The following is a 17,706-nucleotide window of genomic DNA, read 5'->3' as shown; positions in this document are numbered from 1 at the left end:
ATGGCTCTGCCCTGCAGGTCTCGCTGGATTTTGTGAAGAGCGGCAGCTACGAGCTGGAGCGGATGGGGGTGACCTACCCTGCCCGAGCGCACACCAAGTCCCCGTTCGACCCGGACAACAAGCGAGTGAAGGGCTTTTACTGAGCATGCGGCAGCAGGTGCTGAGGATGTGGGGATGGGGAGATGGAAAAAGCCATTAGGAGCTGCCGGCTGAATTCCCGGCCCCCGGGTGCCCCAGCTGGCTCCAGGGTCTGCTGGGAGAGCTGGGCCACTGTCTGCAGTGAACTCTTCAAACAAATTTGGGTTAAATTAGAGGGGAAGAGGAGGAAAAGGTTCCAAAAAGTCCAAAGATTTTGTTGTCCTTTTTTCTAAATGAAGCAGCACCACTACAGCAACAATTCTTTTCACTGGGTTAATTAGCCTGAAAACAGTGTTTTGCTCGACTGCAAATGAAGTGGTTTCAATTTTTGACTTTGCTGGAAACCCTTTCCCCCAAAATGTAGTTTCATGCTGCCTGGAAATGAATTTTTTAAACCAACTCTGCTGTTAATACAGCTGTAGCTTCCAAACCTGCTGTCCCTCCAGTCCTTTGCTGTGTCTGATGGGTGTCACCTCATCCTGGCTGTGCCCTGGGGAGCTGGTGCCGGAACGGGAGCACTCGTGGGGGCCATGGAGGGAAGGGGCAGGGGGCCCAGGGCTGTCACCCAGGCTCATGCTGTGGGTGCTCTGCCCGCTGCTGGGTTTTGCTGCACCGTGAAATCATGGGCTGGAAAACCAGGTTTCCAGGCATGTTCTTCCCATCTCTGCAAGCCCAGATCCATCCCTCCATCCCATCTCCCCCCAGCCGCAGCCAAAGCTTCAGATCCTGCTTTGGCGACACGCTTCGTTGCGGCTCCGCATTCAGAGGGGGTTTATGTACCCACCTCTGTTGCCTTCAGTGATGATGGGCATCTAAGACCCTTTCAAAAATCCAGCCTGGGGTGTGAACATTCAGTACCTGCTTCGATTTTGTTCATGGTGCTTAAAGGGCTGTCTCAGTGTGTGACGGCTGGAGGAGGTGGGCAGGATTGATCCTTCCAAGACCTGAACCCATCCGTTTGTGGGAGCGTGAGAGTAAAAGGCAAATTTGGGTTTTTAGCTGTGACCATGGGAGTGTGTTGGTGCCCAGGGGTTGCTGCCAGTCTGTGCCAGCCCCTGACTTTGCAACAGGGGAAACACGGTGGTGCCGTGCAGCCTCTGGATGCTTAATTGAGGGGGAGATTCTTGTGTTGTCCTCCAGAAAACAAAAGAAACTCCTGAAGGCAAGTGCCGTTGGAATCTGGGTCCTTGCTGCATGTGTGTATGTAGCCTCTGAATTCACAGAAGAAGGAAAAAAAAGTTTGATGAACATGTTTTGGCCCACGGCTGCTTTGCTGGTACTGTTTGTGTTTATGTGTACTCTGGGCTGCTGCCAGTACAGGCAGGACCAGCTAGGTGCTGTGGTGTAAGCTCACCAACTGGGGCACCTACACCGGTGCTGCTCTTGGCCCCTGACCGCTGGTGGCTCCGCGGTCCCATCTGCTCTGCTGGCATCTTCCTGAAGGTCACCTTGAAGGTGCCTTCTTTTAGCTCCCGACAGAGAGGGGGATGCATGCAGAGGCTGAGCTGCGTGCTGCCAGCCCCACAGCCTCCAGCAGTGCCGAGTGAGTCTCGGAGAAGTCAGGGAAGGTTTTTCATCGCAGGCATGCAGCCTGTGAACCCCCTGCTGCTCAAGGGAAGGGGTGGCTGCTCCCAGCCCGTGCCCATAATCGTCTCTTGCTCTGGTCCCCTTGCTGGGCTCCATCTTTAGTGGCACAGCAAGGTCCTGACTTCTGCTGAAGCTTTCACCCGCCTGAAGAAATAATTGCACTGCATGCTTTTCACTTTATTTCCCTTGACTAGGTTTGCTTGGTTTATACCCTCTTTAAGCTGATGTCAATTCCTTAGCCTTGTGCAACAAGCGCCACGGGCAAGAGTTTGAGCTCTCAAATGCTTTGGTTTTACTGGAAACGTTAAAAAGCAAGATTGGGATGAATTTTTCTCTGAATAGAAGGTGATTGCACTCCCTGATTCTACCCAGGCAGCAGGCAGAGGGGGGGGTGGCCACGTTCCTGTCTGTTTGTCCTGGGGATAAATGAGGGACGGAGCACGCTGCCTCCCTGCTGAGCCAGGGATCCGCCGCGTGCCTCTGAAGATAATGTTTTGCTTCAAAAAAGGCCCTTCTGATCTGCAGTGCTCTGACCTGAGGTTTGCCCCTGGACCCAAGGTGGCCAGGAGGGCAGGTTTCAGCTGCTGCCCTGCCCTGGATCCCACCCGCCCCAGGGCAGGCACCCAGCAGGGATGGACGGGCTCTCCTGCAGCACCACCGGCCTTCCCTCTCCTCCGCAGTGTTCTCCCTTTGAGCTCAACAGCAAAAAGCAATTTTTTTATCTCTCTCTTTTTTTTTTTTTTTTTTTTTTGTTAACATTTAGATATTTAATGGAGTAATTTTTCCTGCCAAAAGGTTTGTCTTTCCCCAGTGTCCCTCCCTCCATCCCTCCCCCTCTCTAAACCCTTTCGCAGAGGTATCATTTGTTCCCAGCCATTGGCATCTGGTGGCGTCAAGACGAATAATCCCCAGCGTGGGGGAGTGGGAGGAGGAGCGTGGCAGGGAGCCGCAGTCCCTGCAGCAGGGGGGTGAGCGCAGGGTGGGTGTCACAGCATCCCTCCATCCATCCCTGCCACAGGTACTGGTGTTGGGAGAGCACCTGCGGAGCTGCCCTGAGCTAACAGGACCGCAGGGCACTGGGAAGGCTTGTATGCTGTTCTCACACAGGTCTTTGCTCTGTGCCTCAGTTTCCCTGTGGGAAAACAGGCTCCCCGCCCCCCTCCCCGAGACCTTGCTGGGTACGGCACAATAGCAAACCTCTACATTATTATTCTGGGGGCGGAAAGCAGCATTACTCAGAGCCAGGATTGCTAATAACGCACTAAATATAGCGCTTTCCAACTCCAGAGCACTTTCTGAACTCATGCTCGTGAGCCCTAACCCCCTGCAGAGGCAGGGGCTGGGGCACAGGCCGGCATCACTGTGCGGGCACCAGGGTACCAGGAGAGTGATGGGACAAAGTCCCCCGTGGATGCTCCTGCCTGGAAGTGCTTCCCGTTGTGATGGAAGGAGCGGGCATCAGGTCAGTCCCTCCTGAGCTGGCGCAGGTTGAGGGGGACAGGGGCATCAGGCTGAGGCCCCGGGGTGGCCGGGCAGCGAAGGACGGGCTCCTGCAGCCTCTCGGTGATTTTGGGAAGCGGCTGCTTCTCCCACTCGCCCTGCAAGAAAGTTCAGCACTGTGAGACAAAATTGGGGTTTTGGGTACTTGAAGAGACTGTATTTCTCCCTACTTGTAAAAATGAAATGACCCTTAATCCTTGAAGTGTTTTTAGCCCAAACCAGGATATTTTCTCATGAGACATTACTAATTATTTGTATTGCAGAAGCACCTACACATTCCCCTAGCAGCACAGACGTCTGCGGTGTACCATGTTGCACAAACCCACCACAGTTAGGGAGTTCCCACCCCAAAAAGTGTTACCTGCCAAGTCAGATGAAGACAACTCAAACCAGGGAGCCACACCGACCCACCGTGCTCTCAGCCCAGCCCTGGAAAACACTTTCTACCAGGTATTGGCAGGATGGTTGGATGGAGGTGACGTTCGCAGCGTGCCAGTGTGGATGTTCACGTGCAGCTGCTGCAGAACAGGAGGGATGCAGCAACCAGGGTGAGGTGCCGTTGGGCAAAGCCGGGGAAGGGCTGTAACAGCCATCAGGGCTCAGGGTGACCATGGCCAGGACCAAACCCCCAGCTCAGTGCACGCATGGGGGCACCTTGTCTTGGGGATGCTCCCTGCAAGGACCAATCTGCCAGGTTCAGCCAGTGCCAAGGTCTGAGCCCGCCAGGCAGGATCTAGCTGGAATGTGACATGTTGGTCCAGGTTAGTGGCCAGTTGGGATGCAGGCAGGGGCTGCATCCGTCTGGGTCACTGATGCTACGGCTTGGCTGCCAGCTGCGTGCTCATGCAGAAGTGTCGGTGAGAGGCTGAGCTGCAGCATGAGCAAGAGGAGGGAGGTCTGGAGCGGAGAGGTAGGGCTATGAGTCATCAGCAAGAAGATGAAAGTTGAATTTGTAGTTTCAGATTAAATTCTTTGTAGTATGTCAAGCAAAATGGGCCAGAGCCTGCACCAGCACCAGGAAAGCCCTGGGGAAAGCTGGAGGGGGATGGAGGGACCCTCCCAAGGCACATGGGGAGTGACCGGAGAGGGGATAGCATTGGAGCACCAGCTGGAGACACTTTTCCTGTCACTTATGGCTTAAGAGAGCAGTTAGGCATGTTTAGGGTGCGCCTGCTCCAGGGCTCAGCCCCGAGCCCACCTGCTGCGGTGGTCTGCCCTGCCGGTACGTCCCAAAGCTTGGGCTCACCCCTTGCCTGCTTTTGGAGCACATCAAAGGCATTGGGACTGTCTTGATAGTTGTTGTTTTCAGTGCAAGTGGAAATCTGAATATAGAGCGTATGGAGAGCTCACTGTGAGCTCTTGAAGGTGCAAGGGACTCGGGGACAGCAACGTCCCTGCAGCCACTCACAAGTGTTATCTTGAGATTTAGCTCAGTAATTAACAGCACTCAGTCCTTCCAGAAATCTTGTCAGGTTTGAGATCGCTGAACTGCAAAAACATGAGCTTAATTAGAAGCTGGCGCTTTTCTCTTGGCAGAAACAGTGTGGAATAAATGAGATGTCTTAAAATTGGGCTCGCTCTGAAAACACCAGCAGAGCAGGAGGGGCAGCTCGGCTCCTTCACCCTCGCTGCAATGCTCATGACCCACTTCGTGCCAGCATCAGCTCTGCTCCGCTCGAGTCTCTTCCTGGCTGGCCCCCAGACCTCTCTGATATCAAGAGACTTGTCTGGGCTGTAAGCAAGAGGCTTAATTCATAATTCTGCTGCTGCACAAAACTTCTGCACCACTTCTGTCCCTGCAGCAGAGTTCTGCACAACCGGGAGGTGCCAGGTCTCTGACTCCAGGGAACTGGAAGGTTTCTGTCCCCTCCAGACAGAGAAGACTTTTGCTAAAGGGGATTTACCTGGGCAGAAAGCTGGTGGTCTTCCCTGCAATCAGCTTGGCATCCTCCGGTGCTAGGGTGGATAGCACTGGATCCAGAAATAGCAGATCATGTAAGTTTATTACACTGATAAGTGGCATCGGGAGCTAATGGTGATAGGGACCATGAGTAGTTTTAAATCTTCATCACCACCATTGTCATGACCATCATCACTGGGCCTGGGTTTCCTTTAAAGATCTCATGGCCCTTTATCCTTCACATTTTGCTGGATCGCCACATTTGGAGGCTGCACAGATGCTGCACGTAATGAACTCGCTCTGCTGGGACCTGATGTCATTTGCCAAAATCCTCAAAACCACCTCACATTTCTCTTTGGTTCTGGAGCTAGCCCTGCTTTAACGCTCAGCGAAAGCAGCCTCAAAATCACTTTATGCAAATGCATTTCTTAATTGAATCGGGCCGAGCACATCCACGGTGGGCTCATGCCGTATTGTTTTAAGCACCGGGTCTGGGCTGGGCTCAGTGTCCTGCTGATGCCAGCGTTCCCTGGGCAGCTCCAGCTCGCTGCCCTGAGCCCACTGGGTTCAGCCACGTCCTGAGCACTGGAGACCTATGTCTGGGAGTTTTGTCGTGAAGCTTTGGTTATGAAGCTGTACGTACCGGGAACTGGACAGCTGAGGATTTGTTGCAGTGCATGGAGATTGGAGCGAAGCTGTAGAAGGACTTCAGCACGTCTCTGTTGAACATGTTCCAGGGGATGGAGAAAAACTGCTGTGGGACGGAGACCTGTGGGCACGTGCAGACCTCCTCATCGTTAAAGCTGGGGCAGGAGAAATGCCACACTGAAACGCAGCAGTGCTGTCCCCTTTCAGCGCTGGATGTGTCTAATTCCTCCCTGCCTAAAGCTTGGGATGGCTCTGGAGTTGGCGCTGGGAGCAGGGAGAGCACAGCTGGCACCTGCAGGGAAGATCTGGGGCCAGCCGGACTGCCCCGGAGTGGGACCCCCTGCGCAAGGCCAGCATCTCACCCCTCTCGCCGGGGGTGAACGAGCTGCCACCTGCTCCTCTGGCAGGGATGCTTGGTGTCTGCCTTGGGTTGTGAGGAGTATTTTTCACAGAAGCACTTGGTCATGCAGTGACTGGGAAGTCCCTCCCCAGGAATGCTCTCCTTTCCTGGAGGTTCTCACTGCACAGCCACCCTTAAAGCCCTGGGTTGGCTCCCTGCCCAGGGTGCAGGGGGAGGCAGGACTGTGCTCCAGCATGCAGCCACAGCTCCTGAAACCCACGCTGCCCAAGTGCCCTTGCACACCCACTGCACAGCCAGCCCCTCAAACCCCACTTTTTAAACTTTTTCCCAGTGTAACTAGCAAAGACCTCTGCAATGGTCCCTCTCCCCTCGGCACCACCGTGCAGAAGCTTTGTACCTGTTCACGAGGTTGAAGTATCGGTGCAGGTAGCCGGGATCCACCGCGCTTTTGCACAGCTCCAGCTGCGTCTGGGGGTAGTAGTGCACGTAGTTCACGCACATCTCCTCCAGAATGCCAAACCCACCCTGCGGCACAGACACAGACATGCTGGCAGCCGGGTCCAGCTCTGCCCTGCCAGGGCAGCACAGGCAGCAGGGAGGGAAGAGGAGCACAAAGCTCGCACCTGTATGTGCAAACCTGCACATATGTGCATATATGTGCTCCTTCAGGTGCATAGGATGGGCAGCAGTCTGCCCATCTGCCCTTTATGCAAGGACAGACTTTTGGGCTAGATCGTATGGTTTACATTAAAATGCAGATTTCCTATAATCCCTGTGCTATATTTAGCTTTGTCCCTGTTGATGGTACCTCTGACAGGCACTTTTTTCGCTGCCTATGTAAGAAAATAACACGTACTGTCAAAAAATGCCACTTCTCTTTAATTACAATTAATCCCCAGTGGAACAGTTTGTGATGGGAATTAGAGTGACACATGCTACTTTTCAATTAGCACCTTAACATCCCCGCTGCAGGCGGCAGAGCCTTGTGGGTTTGCTGCTTTATCCCCCTCTGGTTTCTGGCTGTGATTCAGCCGGGGTTCATGCAGGTGCCCACTTTGTGGGTGCCCCCAGCCCTGGGGTGCAAACACACGCCAGCCCCACATGGGCACGTGAGCTCCCCCCCGCACTCACCACAGTGGCTCGGCTCCGGTCCTCCGTGTTGTAGGTACAGGTGGTGGTGAGTACGTCGCCCTGGGGGGTTCAAACACAGACACGGGTAGGTGTGAGTGTGGGGTTTCCCTTCTCCGCACCGGCTGCGGTGCCGCAGGGGCGCTTGCTGAGCTTGCCCACCCCGTGAGGACATTCCCTAGGACCATGTTACCTGCTTTCCTTGCTTTTTAAGAATTTGTGCAGGGCTGAAGCACCTAAAAAAAAAAATGCACTTTTTTTTTTTTTTTTTGAGTTGCCAAAACAACATTTTGAGTTGCCAAACCTGTACCGAATTCGATGGGACAACAGGGACCCCCCAGAGCACAGCCCTGGGTATGGTTTCAATGAGTGCTGAGTCCTTTGAGCAGCCTCTTGGGGCAGGATGGCTCCCGTAGGTGCCCTCTGCTTTGCAACCAGGTCCTTCCTCACCCGTACAGCCCTGGGGCATGCTCAGCCTCTCTTACCCATTCCTTTGCTGCCCAGCCTCTTCTTCTTCTACCAAGCAAGGAGGGAGGGGTAACCAGCGCATGCATGGTTCACACCCACCCCCCCGAGGACCCCCCCTCTGCTAGAGGAAGCCCCGCTAAATTAGGTGCTTAATTTAGCTGCCAGCATGGTTCACTTGCCCGCACACTGGTTTTATGCTATATGGGATGGGCCCTGGTGTCCCCAAGGCATCAGTGCGGGGGTGGCAGATACAACCTGGGGGCCACAGGGACCATGTGCTCCTGCAGCCCCCAAGGAGGTCCCCGATGGCAGGGGTGATGAGGTGATGTAAAGGAGGCAGGGGTCTCGGGGCTGTGGGGTCAGGGGAAGGTCCTGTGCTATTTGGAAGCTGCAGTGGTTTTTGGAGCCACTCACTGGAAAAACTGCAACCACCTCCTTCAGCATGCGGATCTCCTGGGAGGGAAGGAAAGGGTCATTGTCAGAGCAATGCTGTGGCTCTGTGCCATGGGTGATGTCCAGCCAGGACCCCCCACTGCCCCTGCAGACCCCTGTACCTGGAAGTGAGGGCTGTAGTGACCGTCGGCATTCACGACCTGCTGTTCTCTTCCATTCCGGGACAGCACTGTCACCACTTTTCTTCCTGCCAGGTGAGTATGGAGCTGGGACGCGAAGATGCGGATGCCGGCAGTGGGCAGAGCCTGGGGGAAGGACAGTCAAGCCCCCATGCCCAACCCCATCCCTCTCCCCTTCTGCGCATCCCTTTGCTGCGTGCTTGGGACTGGCTGTCCCTGTGCTGGCGCTCCCACATGGGTTTAGAGGATTGCTGTTCCCTTGGAGCAGTGAGCTCCCTGCAGGGGGACAGATGCTCGGTCTGCTGCCAGATCCAATGTATGCGCTGCAGTGCCCTAAGTCAGCAGGAGCAGCTGAGCTGGCCGTGCTGCTTGCTTCCTTGCATTCGTTAGTGGTGGCACAAATTATTCCTTTTGGGTAGGCGCTACAAAAACATGCACTAAAACTTCCTTGAGAGCAAAGTGGGCATTTTTGAAACCATCTTGGAGAGAGCTCTTGGTGAGCTCCTTGGAAGCAGAGGCCAATCTTCCCATCTCTGTAAGAGAAAACACCACCAGGGCATGGCCAGCTGGGCAGTAAGTTTGATGAGAATGGTACCCCCGGGAGCCAGAGCAAATGGGTCCCCAGGAGAGCTGCTTCAAGGGTGGGGGGTTCAGTGCATCCCAACTAGCTGCTCTCTGTTATATGCAGCAAATTTTTCTTTCCGGTGCAACCTCACGGTAAAGGGTTTGGGAAGTTTAAAACTGGGAATTGGGAGCCTGGAGCTCAGTGCCATATCACTGCTGTCTGAGACCTGGGAAAAGCCATCTGCAACCTCTCTTCCCCGAAGTGAAGCCAGGGCAGAGAGGATGGGCACTCACCATCTGTGTGCATTTGTCGGTGCAATAGCCTGTGAGGATGAAGGCATCCTCGCCTGGGGGAATGGCCATCACTGGTGTGTAGACCAAGCCCAGCTCCATGATGGCAGCATCATAGCGTCGCAGGGTGGCCGTGTAGTAGAGGCGGATCCCCGAGGAGTCATGGCGACCTGGCAGGAGAGAGGATGAGGCTGCAAGTCGCTGTGGGAGAAGTGATGGCCACTAGGATAAGGTCAGGCATGAAAGTTGATGCTGTGCTGCAGTGGGGAGAGATGCACCAGCCTCTTGCTCGCAGCCTTCTTCATGTGTGCAGTTCTTTCTAAATCCTAGTTACTTTCATGCAAGTCTTTATGAAATGGCCCCAGACATGTGCCTGGTCCCCTAAGAGACGACACCAGCCTGAGGCTGAATTGCTCCAAGGGAGTGAGGTAAGGAGTGCCTTTGGAGACCCCAAAGCAGAGGGACAGGTCATGGGGTGCTTTAGAGAACCCCCTCAGAAATATGTCTCATTGCATCTTTAACATCCAAAAAGTTAAGGCCATGCTGTTATTGGGAGCCAAGCAAGAGGAAACGTGCCTATGGAACAAGTACTCCTTGCATTTGGAAAGCTTCTGGTCTTTCTTGCATTTGAGTTTGCTCCATTTAACCTTCCCTCAGGAGCTGGTGGGAGCTGGAGAAGACCCGGTGCCCATGGTGTGGCAGATGCTGACCGTGAGGCGGGCAGAGGCAGCAGCCAGCTCTGCGGAGATGCAAAGCCGAGCTGTGGCACCCGTTTGCCACCCAGCTCTGAGAGCAAAGGGACAGGGCAGGTTCAGCAGGTCAGCAGGGGTTCAGGCCGGCTTTGAACTCCCTGTCTCTGGGCTGGAGCCCACCCAAGGATAAGAATAACGGGGGAGACACTATTGGTTAACATGAAAAAGCAGATAAATTATGAAAGACATGAGCTCTGTATTTATAGACGTGTTTCTTCTCGAGTTGCCGAATGTGCTATGATTGATCCACAGTACATATGCTCTGGTCTCCTAAAAATATACTTGGGTAGTCAAGAAGCTACTTGTTTTTATGTTAATGAAGAAACTGGTTTGTTTGGAATCCTTTTCTTTTTTTTTAAATGTGTCTCCTGACAATGTTATCGAAGCAGGAGTACCAGTAAAACAACATCTAAATTCCCCCATCCCCAGCCAGGCTGCTGCTGTCTCTCTGGTGACTTCGGCATTGCTGTTGCTCTTGGCTCTGAGCTCAGACCCACCACCACCTTGCGCAGAAATTGGAGGGACTCCCTGTGGCAGCCCAACTAGATGCTGGTGATGCCTTGGATCATGCCCTGCAGAACAACATGTAGGGGCAGTTTTCTGCCTGCAGGGCTGCAGGCTCAGCCGGGCTCCTTTCCCCAAGCATCCCTCCCTGCTGCTGGGCATGCACAAGGATGGGTCCAGCCTCTGGTGAGGATGACTTTGCTGAGACCTGAAAGGCAGCAGCATGATGGGAATTTTATGTATTCCTCCTGCAAGGACAGATCTGGACCATCAGGTCTCCAAAAAGTTGCAAACAGGGCTATGATTTGAGCCAAGTTTTCTTTCTGTATGAAACATGGAGTTCTCCCCTGCAGGGCAGCAGCCCCTGGCATTTACCCAGCTCTTCTGCCACTGCCTTGCTGGGGAGGCACCAGGCATTGCCACGCACCCACTCACCTTTGAACACCATGGGATTGTGATAGTGGATCTCAAGGCGCAAATATCTGGAGGAGCCTGAGCCACCGAAGGCCAGACCTGCTTCTTCAGGGTAGTAGAAAGCCTGGAAGCAGAGGGAGGGTGTTAAGGGGGTGGTGGACAAGGCTGAAAAGTCTAAGGGAAATGTCTGGGCATAAACCTGACCCCCACTGTGGGCTGAGGGACATGGCTGGTGCTCTTGGTTGTGCTTGCTGAGCTGGTCTTGCTTCCAAAAGCTTCTCGCATGCCAGCATGCACGTGCAATGGCATAACCACTGAGTAGGGGCATTGCACCAACTCATGGCACTGAGGAGGTGGGCTGGGGTGAGGTGGAAACTCAGATATGTCCAGCGGGAAGGATGGGGAGGTCAGACAGAGCTGAACCCAGCAGGGAACGGGGTTGGGGCAGCCTGCATGGGGCGATCCCAAGATGGGATTGGGAAGGGTTGGCAGGCAGCAGGAAAGTGGCCAGGAGCAAAGTTTTCATCCAGGGCAGCGGGTCCCATCTCGCACCCACCTGCGCTCCCATGGCCCACGCTGCAAGCACGTGCCTGCAGTAGTTGAGCCGGTTTGGCTTCATCTTGGAGTCGCAGGGCCCGTTGTACTGGGGGAAGCTGTCGAACTCAGCAGCACACTGGAAGACTTCCATGTGGTGGACCAGGGCCTCGTTTCCTGCCGTGATCACTGGCTCATACTGCAAAGCAGCATCCGAGGAGGAGGACGCATTAAGAAAGTTTGGTGAGAGCCCACCCCCGGGGGCTGCTGTCTGTGCAGGCTCCCCAAGGAGCCCAAGGCAGGTATGGCTGCTATCCCTTACTGAATGGGGGGCAGTTTCTGCTGCCTGATGGGGAGGGAAGGTTGCTCTGGGCATGAGGCATCAAGGGCCAAGAGCTCCTGGTTGGCTTTGGGACCAACCCAGAATCCACCAGAACCCATAGAGAAACATCTCATCCCTTCTCCGGTGACAGATGCACCTGATCAGCACAAGATCTTGATCTGCTTTGTGATGACTGAGTCCTTTGCCATTTTTTCAGGGCTGAGGTGACCCTGGCAACACTGTTCTTTCCTAAAGAAGGTCCTGGCCACGTTGTGGTGGCTCTGCCTGCAGCTATTGAGTTTTGTTTCTGGCCACCAGCCGTTTGGGGCACAGAGAGGGGGATCGGGGGTAGAGAGAGTGACTTCAAACAAGCCTGAGGACCGGCTCTGGCTAAAAGTGCCAGCTGTAGAAATGATCCGCAGCAGCGGGAAGGTATCAGGAGGTACACACTTTTTACTTACACACAGATGATTCATTTCACACCATCTGTCGGAGAGAAAATCCTCCTTCTGAGTTTTCCTTTGCAGCGTCGTCTCTCCCCTATAAATCACTAAGCACTCGCTTCGGCTCATGTGTCAGGTTTTCCCTCTCCCTGTTGTGTGGTTTTGACCCTGGGTGCAACAGGTCATCTGCCGAGCCACCCCCACACCTGCCGGGGTGATGCTCATGGTGGACGGTACGCCTTGCCCCAGTGCCTCCACTTTGAGGGAGGCAACCCAAGCACGTGCAACACGGCTGGGCAATGCACACAAGTTGCATTTACATCTGTAACCCCTTTTGTGGTGGGTTGGGGTTTTTTTTGGAGTATGCCTAATCTTTTAGAAGCCAGCTCATATCCTGGCTTGCTCTGCCCTGCACTTGCCAGCCCTGTTCCTTTGTTTCCCGTTTTATATGTTCCTTATGGTTCACTGTGTACCATAATCCTGCTGAAGGTCTGTCCTTGATGGCTACAGCTCTGCCTTCTGCAGGGGGTCAGCTCTGCAAGGGAGATGCTCTGAGCCTAGCCTGGTACCTGCTGGATGTGCTGGCTGGAAAGTCACCAACCGGCCACCTCACACTGAGAAGATTCTGATTCTGAAGTCTCTAGGAGACGTGAGGATGCTGCTGGCTGGTGGGGTGGCTCTGGGAGATGTTTTGGTACCATGTTGTGGAAGACATATGGGTCTGAAAGCCTCCATGTGAAAGGGCAGGGAAGCGGTGGACTTTGCAGAATGGCTGAATGTCAACATGACTGCTGATCTGCACCAGGGAAAGCAACCCTCTTCCCCTGCCTCTTACCATGATAATATGATGTTTGGGGAAGCTGTCTGGCAGCTCTGTCATGTAACACCAGTAGGTTGTTTCCTGGCTGGGAATGACAATGTCAGGGGCTGTTATCTCCATGGTCTTCATGTCACTGGGCAGCTCAGGGATGGTGATGTTGGGCTTTAGCAGCTGCACCCTCTGCAGTCCCCTGTGAATGGCAGAGATGTTGATGGCTTGGAGGGAATGGACCGGTTTTGCCAGGATCCCGTAGATAAGGTGCACGGTGCCATCCTGAAGAGAAAGCAAAGTAGAGCAGGTAGCTTTTCATGGTAGAACACAAACTGCATGGACTATTAGTGCTAGTATTGGTGGCACAAACCCAGGAGTGGGCCTTTTGACCCATCCCCAGATGAGAAGCCACCCTGGCTTCACCAGTAGCTCACTTTGCTGTGCTGTCCCAGGAAGACTGTAGATTTCAGGCTATTTCTTTGGCTGATGTGATCACAGAGGGTTCCCTACTGGTTGGGAGAGTCTGAAAAGTTTTCCCTAGATGGCATCAGTTCCGTAAGAGTAACATCTCTTCCCTCTTTCAGAGCTCCTTGTCTTTCCTAAGCTCCAGGCTGGGACAACCACATTGGTTCAGGGCTCATCCCACCCGGCAGCACAGCCCCAGCAACAGCCATGGGCAGCAGCCTGGGAGGAACATCAGGAACAAAACTTCTCCCTGAAATCCTCCCGAAATCCTCCCATTTTCCTGGCTTCTGCTGGGGGGTTACCGCAAGAAGCTCTGCTGAAAGTCTACTGCGAGCAAGGGAACTGCTGCTGAACCCAGTGAGCTCTGGGCAGGAGGTAAGGAAGAAAGGAAAAAGAGAATATTTTTTTCTTAAAGGGTCATGGAATAAAGACCTGCAAGTCTATTCCTGGCCCATACACAGATTTTTTTCCTCCAGGGCTCTCTGTGTTTTGGCAGACGGTAGACATTTCTCACCACAAGACAAGCTTTTGAAAACCAGCAGCAAAAATTGAAGGACGTTCTGTGCCCACGTTGGCTTTAAAATATCCTGCCCATCAAAGGCTTTCATCTGAAATGAGCCTTGCACTGATTCCTGCCTGCACACAGCGTCCATGGCTGAGACCCTGGAGCTCTTCAGCATCCCTACTGGGAAGGTTTTGCCCAGATCCCATCTCATGGGGGAGCGGTGAATGCAGACCCAGAGGGACTTCACCGAGCCACACCGCAGCAGCTCTATCTGCCGTTGCTTTGCTCGGGCTCCTGCCACAACCCTCCTCTTTGCCTCCCGTTGAACAACACCAACGCCTCTTTGTAACACTCCAAACAGTTGGTTCCAGACTGCAACCGGAGTGATGCAGGAGGGTATTTATATAGCCTTAACACATGCTTAACAGGAGTGGATGATGCAAACGAGCTAAAATCTACACTTTATAGAGGTTTATAAGGGGTTGTAAATAGATCGTGCCAAACTTTACTCGTGTCCCAGGACTGACATCTGTAGCACACTTCCCTTCTGCCCTAGACAGCAGAAACATCTGATGCTGCCCATGAAAAAAAACACTGGTCAGGTATAACCACTCAGGCTGGGGTTTGGAGCTCTGCCCCATGGGACAGGGCTGGGGTGTGCTAAAGCAGGGTGAATGCGACGCTGTACCTCTATAATGTAGTCCTTGGGGTCACAGGTGCTGAAGGCTCTTCTGAAGAGGAGGTAGAGCCCCTCAGGAGCCCTTCGAGCCCCAAGGAGCTGATAGTCCTGCTGCGAGTCCATGTGGATCTGCCCCGTGGCATCGCTCCAGGCATCCTGTGGGATGAAGAGCATCCTGCTCAGCCAGGAGGCTCCGCTGGCCCTGCTCAGCCTGAGGAGCCCACAGCGGTGACCTCCGACAGTACCATGGGTTGTGGGTTCCTCCTCCTCTGCACCCTCTGGTTGGTTCACCCTCCACATCCCAGAGGTGGAGGGAGCCTGTTTGGTTGCCCCACGCTCCCCTCCAGCAGCCCACAGGCAGAGCTGTGCTGGCTCAGCCCCTGCCGCGAGACCTTCGGTGCTGAGCATGGGCAGACCTGTGAAATATGTGACCCAGCAATAACAGTCTGCAGAAAAGACCTTTACAAGCTGAGATGCGACTGCGGTAAAGGACATGGGAGGAGGAAAGCCTACAGGGACACCTGAAGGTGTTGCATCGGGCTGTGCTGTGTTTTGGGTGTATTTGCCTGGGGGGGAACTTCTAGGGGGGTGTTGTGCTATCCAAGACCCTTGCCACACACCCACTACTCTCAATTTAAGATCAGACTCTTGCTGAGCTGTAGTGTCAGCCTTAGAAATTGCTACCCTTTTCAAAATCCTTCATTTGTTGTGGCCAGGTTGTTTCAGGATGCTCGTTGTTGACGGTGGTGACAAAACCACACTGAGAAGCAAAGCCCTAAGTTATCCTGTGTTTAAGGATTTGAAGGTTTGGCATATAAAATCCTGCAATAATTTGGATTTGAACAGTGTTTTTGTCTTGATCTTTTGCATCTCCCGTTGATATATTTTGTTTACTGAGAAAAGGCACTTAAGAAGTACCTCGTCCTACGTACACAAGTGGCATCGGTTCTCTTATCTCGGGGGACGGGGGGGGCGGGACGGGGGGTATGACACAGAAGGAAAAGAATAAAGCATCTTGGCATCATTTCAGCCAGAAGTATAGAGTCATATTTCGAGAACATATTGTCCTTAGAGGGGGAGAGTAAAATCAGCTACATGAAGCTAGCATGACATTTGTTTTCATAGGAATATGGTGTGCAAATTAATCTTGTAGTACATGGGGGGTTAAGCATCTGAATCTTTTTAACAGCTGACATACTTATCCGGAAAACAGGCTGCTGGGAGAGAGAAAACCAGGACTGGAGAGATTTATAGAAATCTCCTTGCAGGATGCTGTTTAGCATCAACTGAAGAGAAAGCCCAAATGCTGCCCCGTGTTTAATTCAGCGCCGTTTGTCTTTTCGGTGAGCACACGAAGGCAGATTAGAAATGATGCTTTATGTTTTTTTAACATGACGCTGTGAAATACTGTAGCATTTGGGCTACCACACATCCTGAATGGCTGGTAATTAGCAGGAAAACAGTACAGATAATAAGCCCTTCTTTTCATCCTTTCATTACACTGCAGATCACATTGCGGCGGATTGTGAAAGAACGTATTTTATGGTTAATTTGAAGTAAGCAGAGAGGTAAAATTTAACTTACTGGAAAGCCTCACATGGGGAGAAATGTGAATTGCTTTCTGCAGCCAAGTGCAATTGCAATAAGCCTGATGTGGTGGTCTGGGGATTTGAAGCTGCTGGAGAGCACAGGGGTGGCTACTGTAACTGCAGCCCCTGTGGCAAGGCAAACCAAACAAGAACCTGGGCAAGCGAGACTGTGTCAGAACGGACAGCGATTTGCAGTAGCAATCTCAATCAGCAAAATCAGAAATGGGTTGCCCCCATCTACTATCACCAAGATACATTTGCCTGATTTCGGAGCACACCGTGCCACTGGCCGGTGGCCGTCAGGCTGTGTTTTGCTGTCCTGGCGATCTCTGCGGTAGCATCGAACTTGACTCCAGCTGGCTTGGTGGTGCTGGCAGGGGCAGCCTTTCTGGCTGAGAACTTTTGCACTGTCTCAAAGTCAATAACAGGAGCTGTGCTTAATTTTTAATGTGACTGACAGCAGCGCACAAGGTGTTGATGCATCCTGCATGTGTGAGTGCGAGCTGGTCTGTACCATCACCTGTTGGAGCTCTTTGCAGCTAAGCCAGTAGGGGTTCTGGCTCCATTCACCTTGCTGATGTGCTGCTGTATTTGTTCTTTTTCTCTTTGGGTTTAAGAGCCTATGCCAAACCCACAGTGTAGACCTGATCTGTGGGTTCCTCCGGGATAGAAACCCCCAAGCCCTTTGGGACCCCGTCCTCCTGAGCAGCGGGAGCGGTCCAGCATGTGCCGTGCCCTGGATCAGCCCCACTCCTTCCAACCATGAGTCAGATTCACGCGCAGGGAGGCAACCCCAAAAGCAGCCATGCAAACATACAAGCAACTCACCCCAAAATAGGAATTGTGCCCATCGCTCCAGAGCACGGCCAGGTCTGCATTCTCAAACTCGCCTCTGTCCGACATCCCAAAAAGGAGCCCAAACTGCAGGTCCTTGATGAGGAGCTGGAAATGCACGGCTTGCTCCGTGTAGCTGACGTTCCAGGAGAGCTCGAGCAGCCCCTGGGGATCGAGGGGCACTTTGTAGGGAAAATCACTCTGGCGGGGTGCCGAGCCCTGCAGGACCACCACCAAGATGACCAGGAACACAGCGATCATGGTGAAGTACATGGATGCCACTTCCCGCAGCTTGAAGCTGGGGCAGGGACAGGGCTTGCTCCTGGAGGTCTGCATGCTGGGCAGGACGGCACCCCTGCACCTGGCTTTGCCCATTTATGTGCTGGCCCTCCTGGGCAAGCCGGGGAAGTGACACTCTTTAATTGCATTTGGTTGTTGGGAAATTGCACTGTTGTATTGACACCCCCACCCCGCCCCCACCTCCTGGCCAGACACTTGTCATTCGCTGCTTCCCCTTAATTGGTTCTAATTGCACATGGACATTATCAATAGCAATTGAATTTGACTGAGCTGATGTTATTCGCTCTTAAATCTTCCTTAGTGGCTGGGAAGGGCTGTTTACTCGCAGGCTGATTGTGCTGAGCCCTGCGTGGGTACACTCTGTGCTGCTTGCGCTGCCTCTCGCCCGGCTCTGCAG

The 17,706-nt window shown here is 53.4% G+C and overlaps 2 protein-coding genes across 7 annotated transcripts in view; one reads left to right on the top strand and one right to left on the bottom strand.

Moving 5' to 3' along the window:
- Positions 1-3,184, top strand: part of SARDH (sarcosine dehydrogenase) — a gene marked incomplete at its 3' end in the record, with an annotated part of 31,385 nt that extends 28,201 nt beyond the window's left edge. For 3 of the 4 annotated variants that reach the window (XM_080400828.1, XM_080400830.1, XM_080400831.1), the window contains one exon: positions 18-143. In XM_080400828.1, the coding sequence (XP_080256954.1) occupies positions 18-143 (126 nt within the window). Of the gene's footprint in view, positions 1-17 lie in introns of all 4 variants that reach the window. The other variant, XM_080400829.1, reaches the window with a different exon arrangement.
- DBH (dopamine beta-hydroxylase) lies at positions 3,184-17,440 on the bottom strand. 3 transcript variants are annotated; one of them, XM_080400840.1, is made up of 12 exons: positions 17,004-17,440; positions 14,596-14,742; positions 12,962-13,219; positions 11,384-11,560; positions 10,849-10,951; positions 9,161-9,327; positions 8,285-8,428; positions 8,145-8,183; positions 7,266-7,325; positions 6,532-6,659; positions 5,769-5,928; positions 3,184-3,323 (listed from the first exon to the last, which is right to left on the bottom strand). In XM_080400840.1, exons 1-12 carry the CDS (start codon positions 17,382-17,384, stop codon positions 3,189-3,191), a joined length of 1,899 nt encoding a protein of 632 aa, XP_080256966.1. In that variant the 5' UTR covers positions 17,385-17,440; the 3' UTR covers positions 3,184-3,188. The 3 variants fall into 3 exon arrangements, 2 of the variants coding, with proteins under 2 accessions (XP_080256966.1, XP_080256967.1); XM_080400841.1 differs by lacking the exon at positions 8,145-8,183; XR_013930287.1 differs by lacking the exons at positions 3,184-3,323; positions 5,769-5,928 and having other exon boundaries at positions 6,568-6,659; positions 7,088-7,325.
- Positions 17,441-17,706: the final 266 nt, after the last annotated feature.

Source organism: Falco punctatus (assembly GCF_963210335.1).
Source record: "Falco punctatus genome assembly, chromosome: 9".
Classification (NCBI taxonomy): domain Eukaryota; kingdom Metazoa; phylum Chordata; class Aves; order Falconiformes; family Falconidae; genus Falco; species Falco punctatus.
This window is presented reverse-complemented; position numbering and strand designations above follow the sequence as displayed.

Excerpts from the sequence above, each read along its gene's own strand:
- DBH (XM_080400840.1), bottom strand. The coding sequence starts at position 17,384 with ATGGGCAAAGCCAGGTGCAGGGGTGCCGTCCTGCCCAGCATGCAGACC. Across the intron at positions 11,561-12,961 it reads CCAAACATCATATTATCATG|TATGAGCCAGTGATCACGGC; the intron begins GTAAGAGGCAGG and ends GCTGCTTTGCAG. Across the intron at positions 10,952-11,383 it reads CGTGGGCCATGGGAGCGCAG|GCTTTCTACTACCCTGAAGA; the intron begins GTGGGTGCGAGA and ends CTCTGCTTCCAG.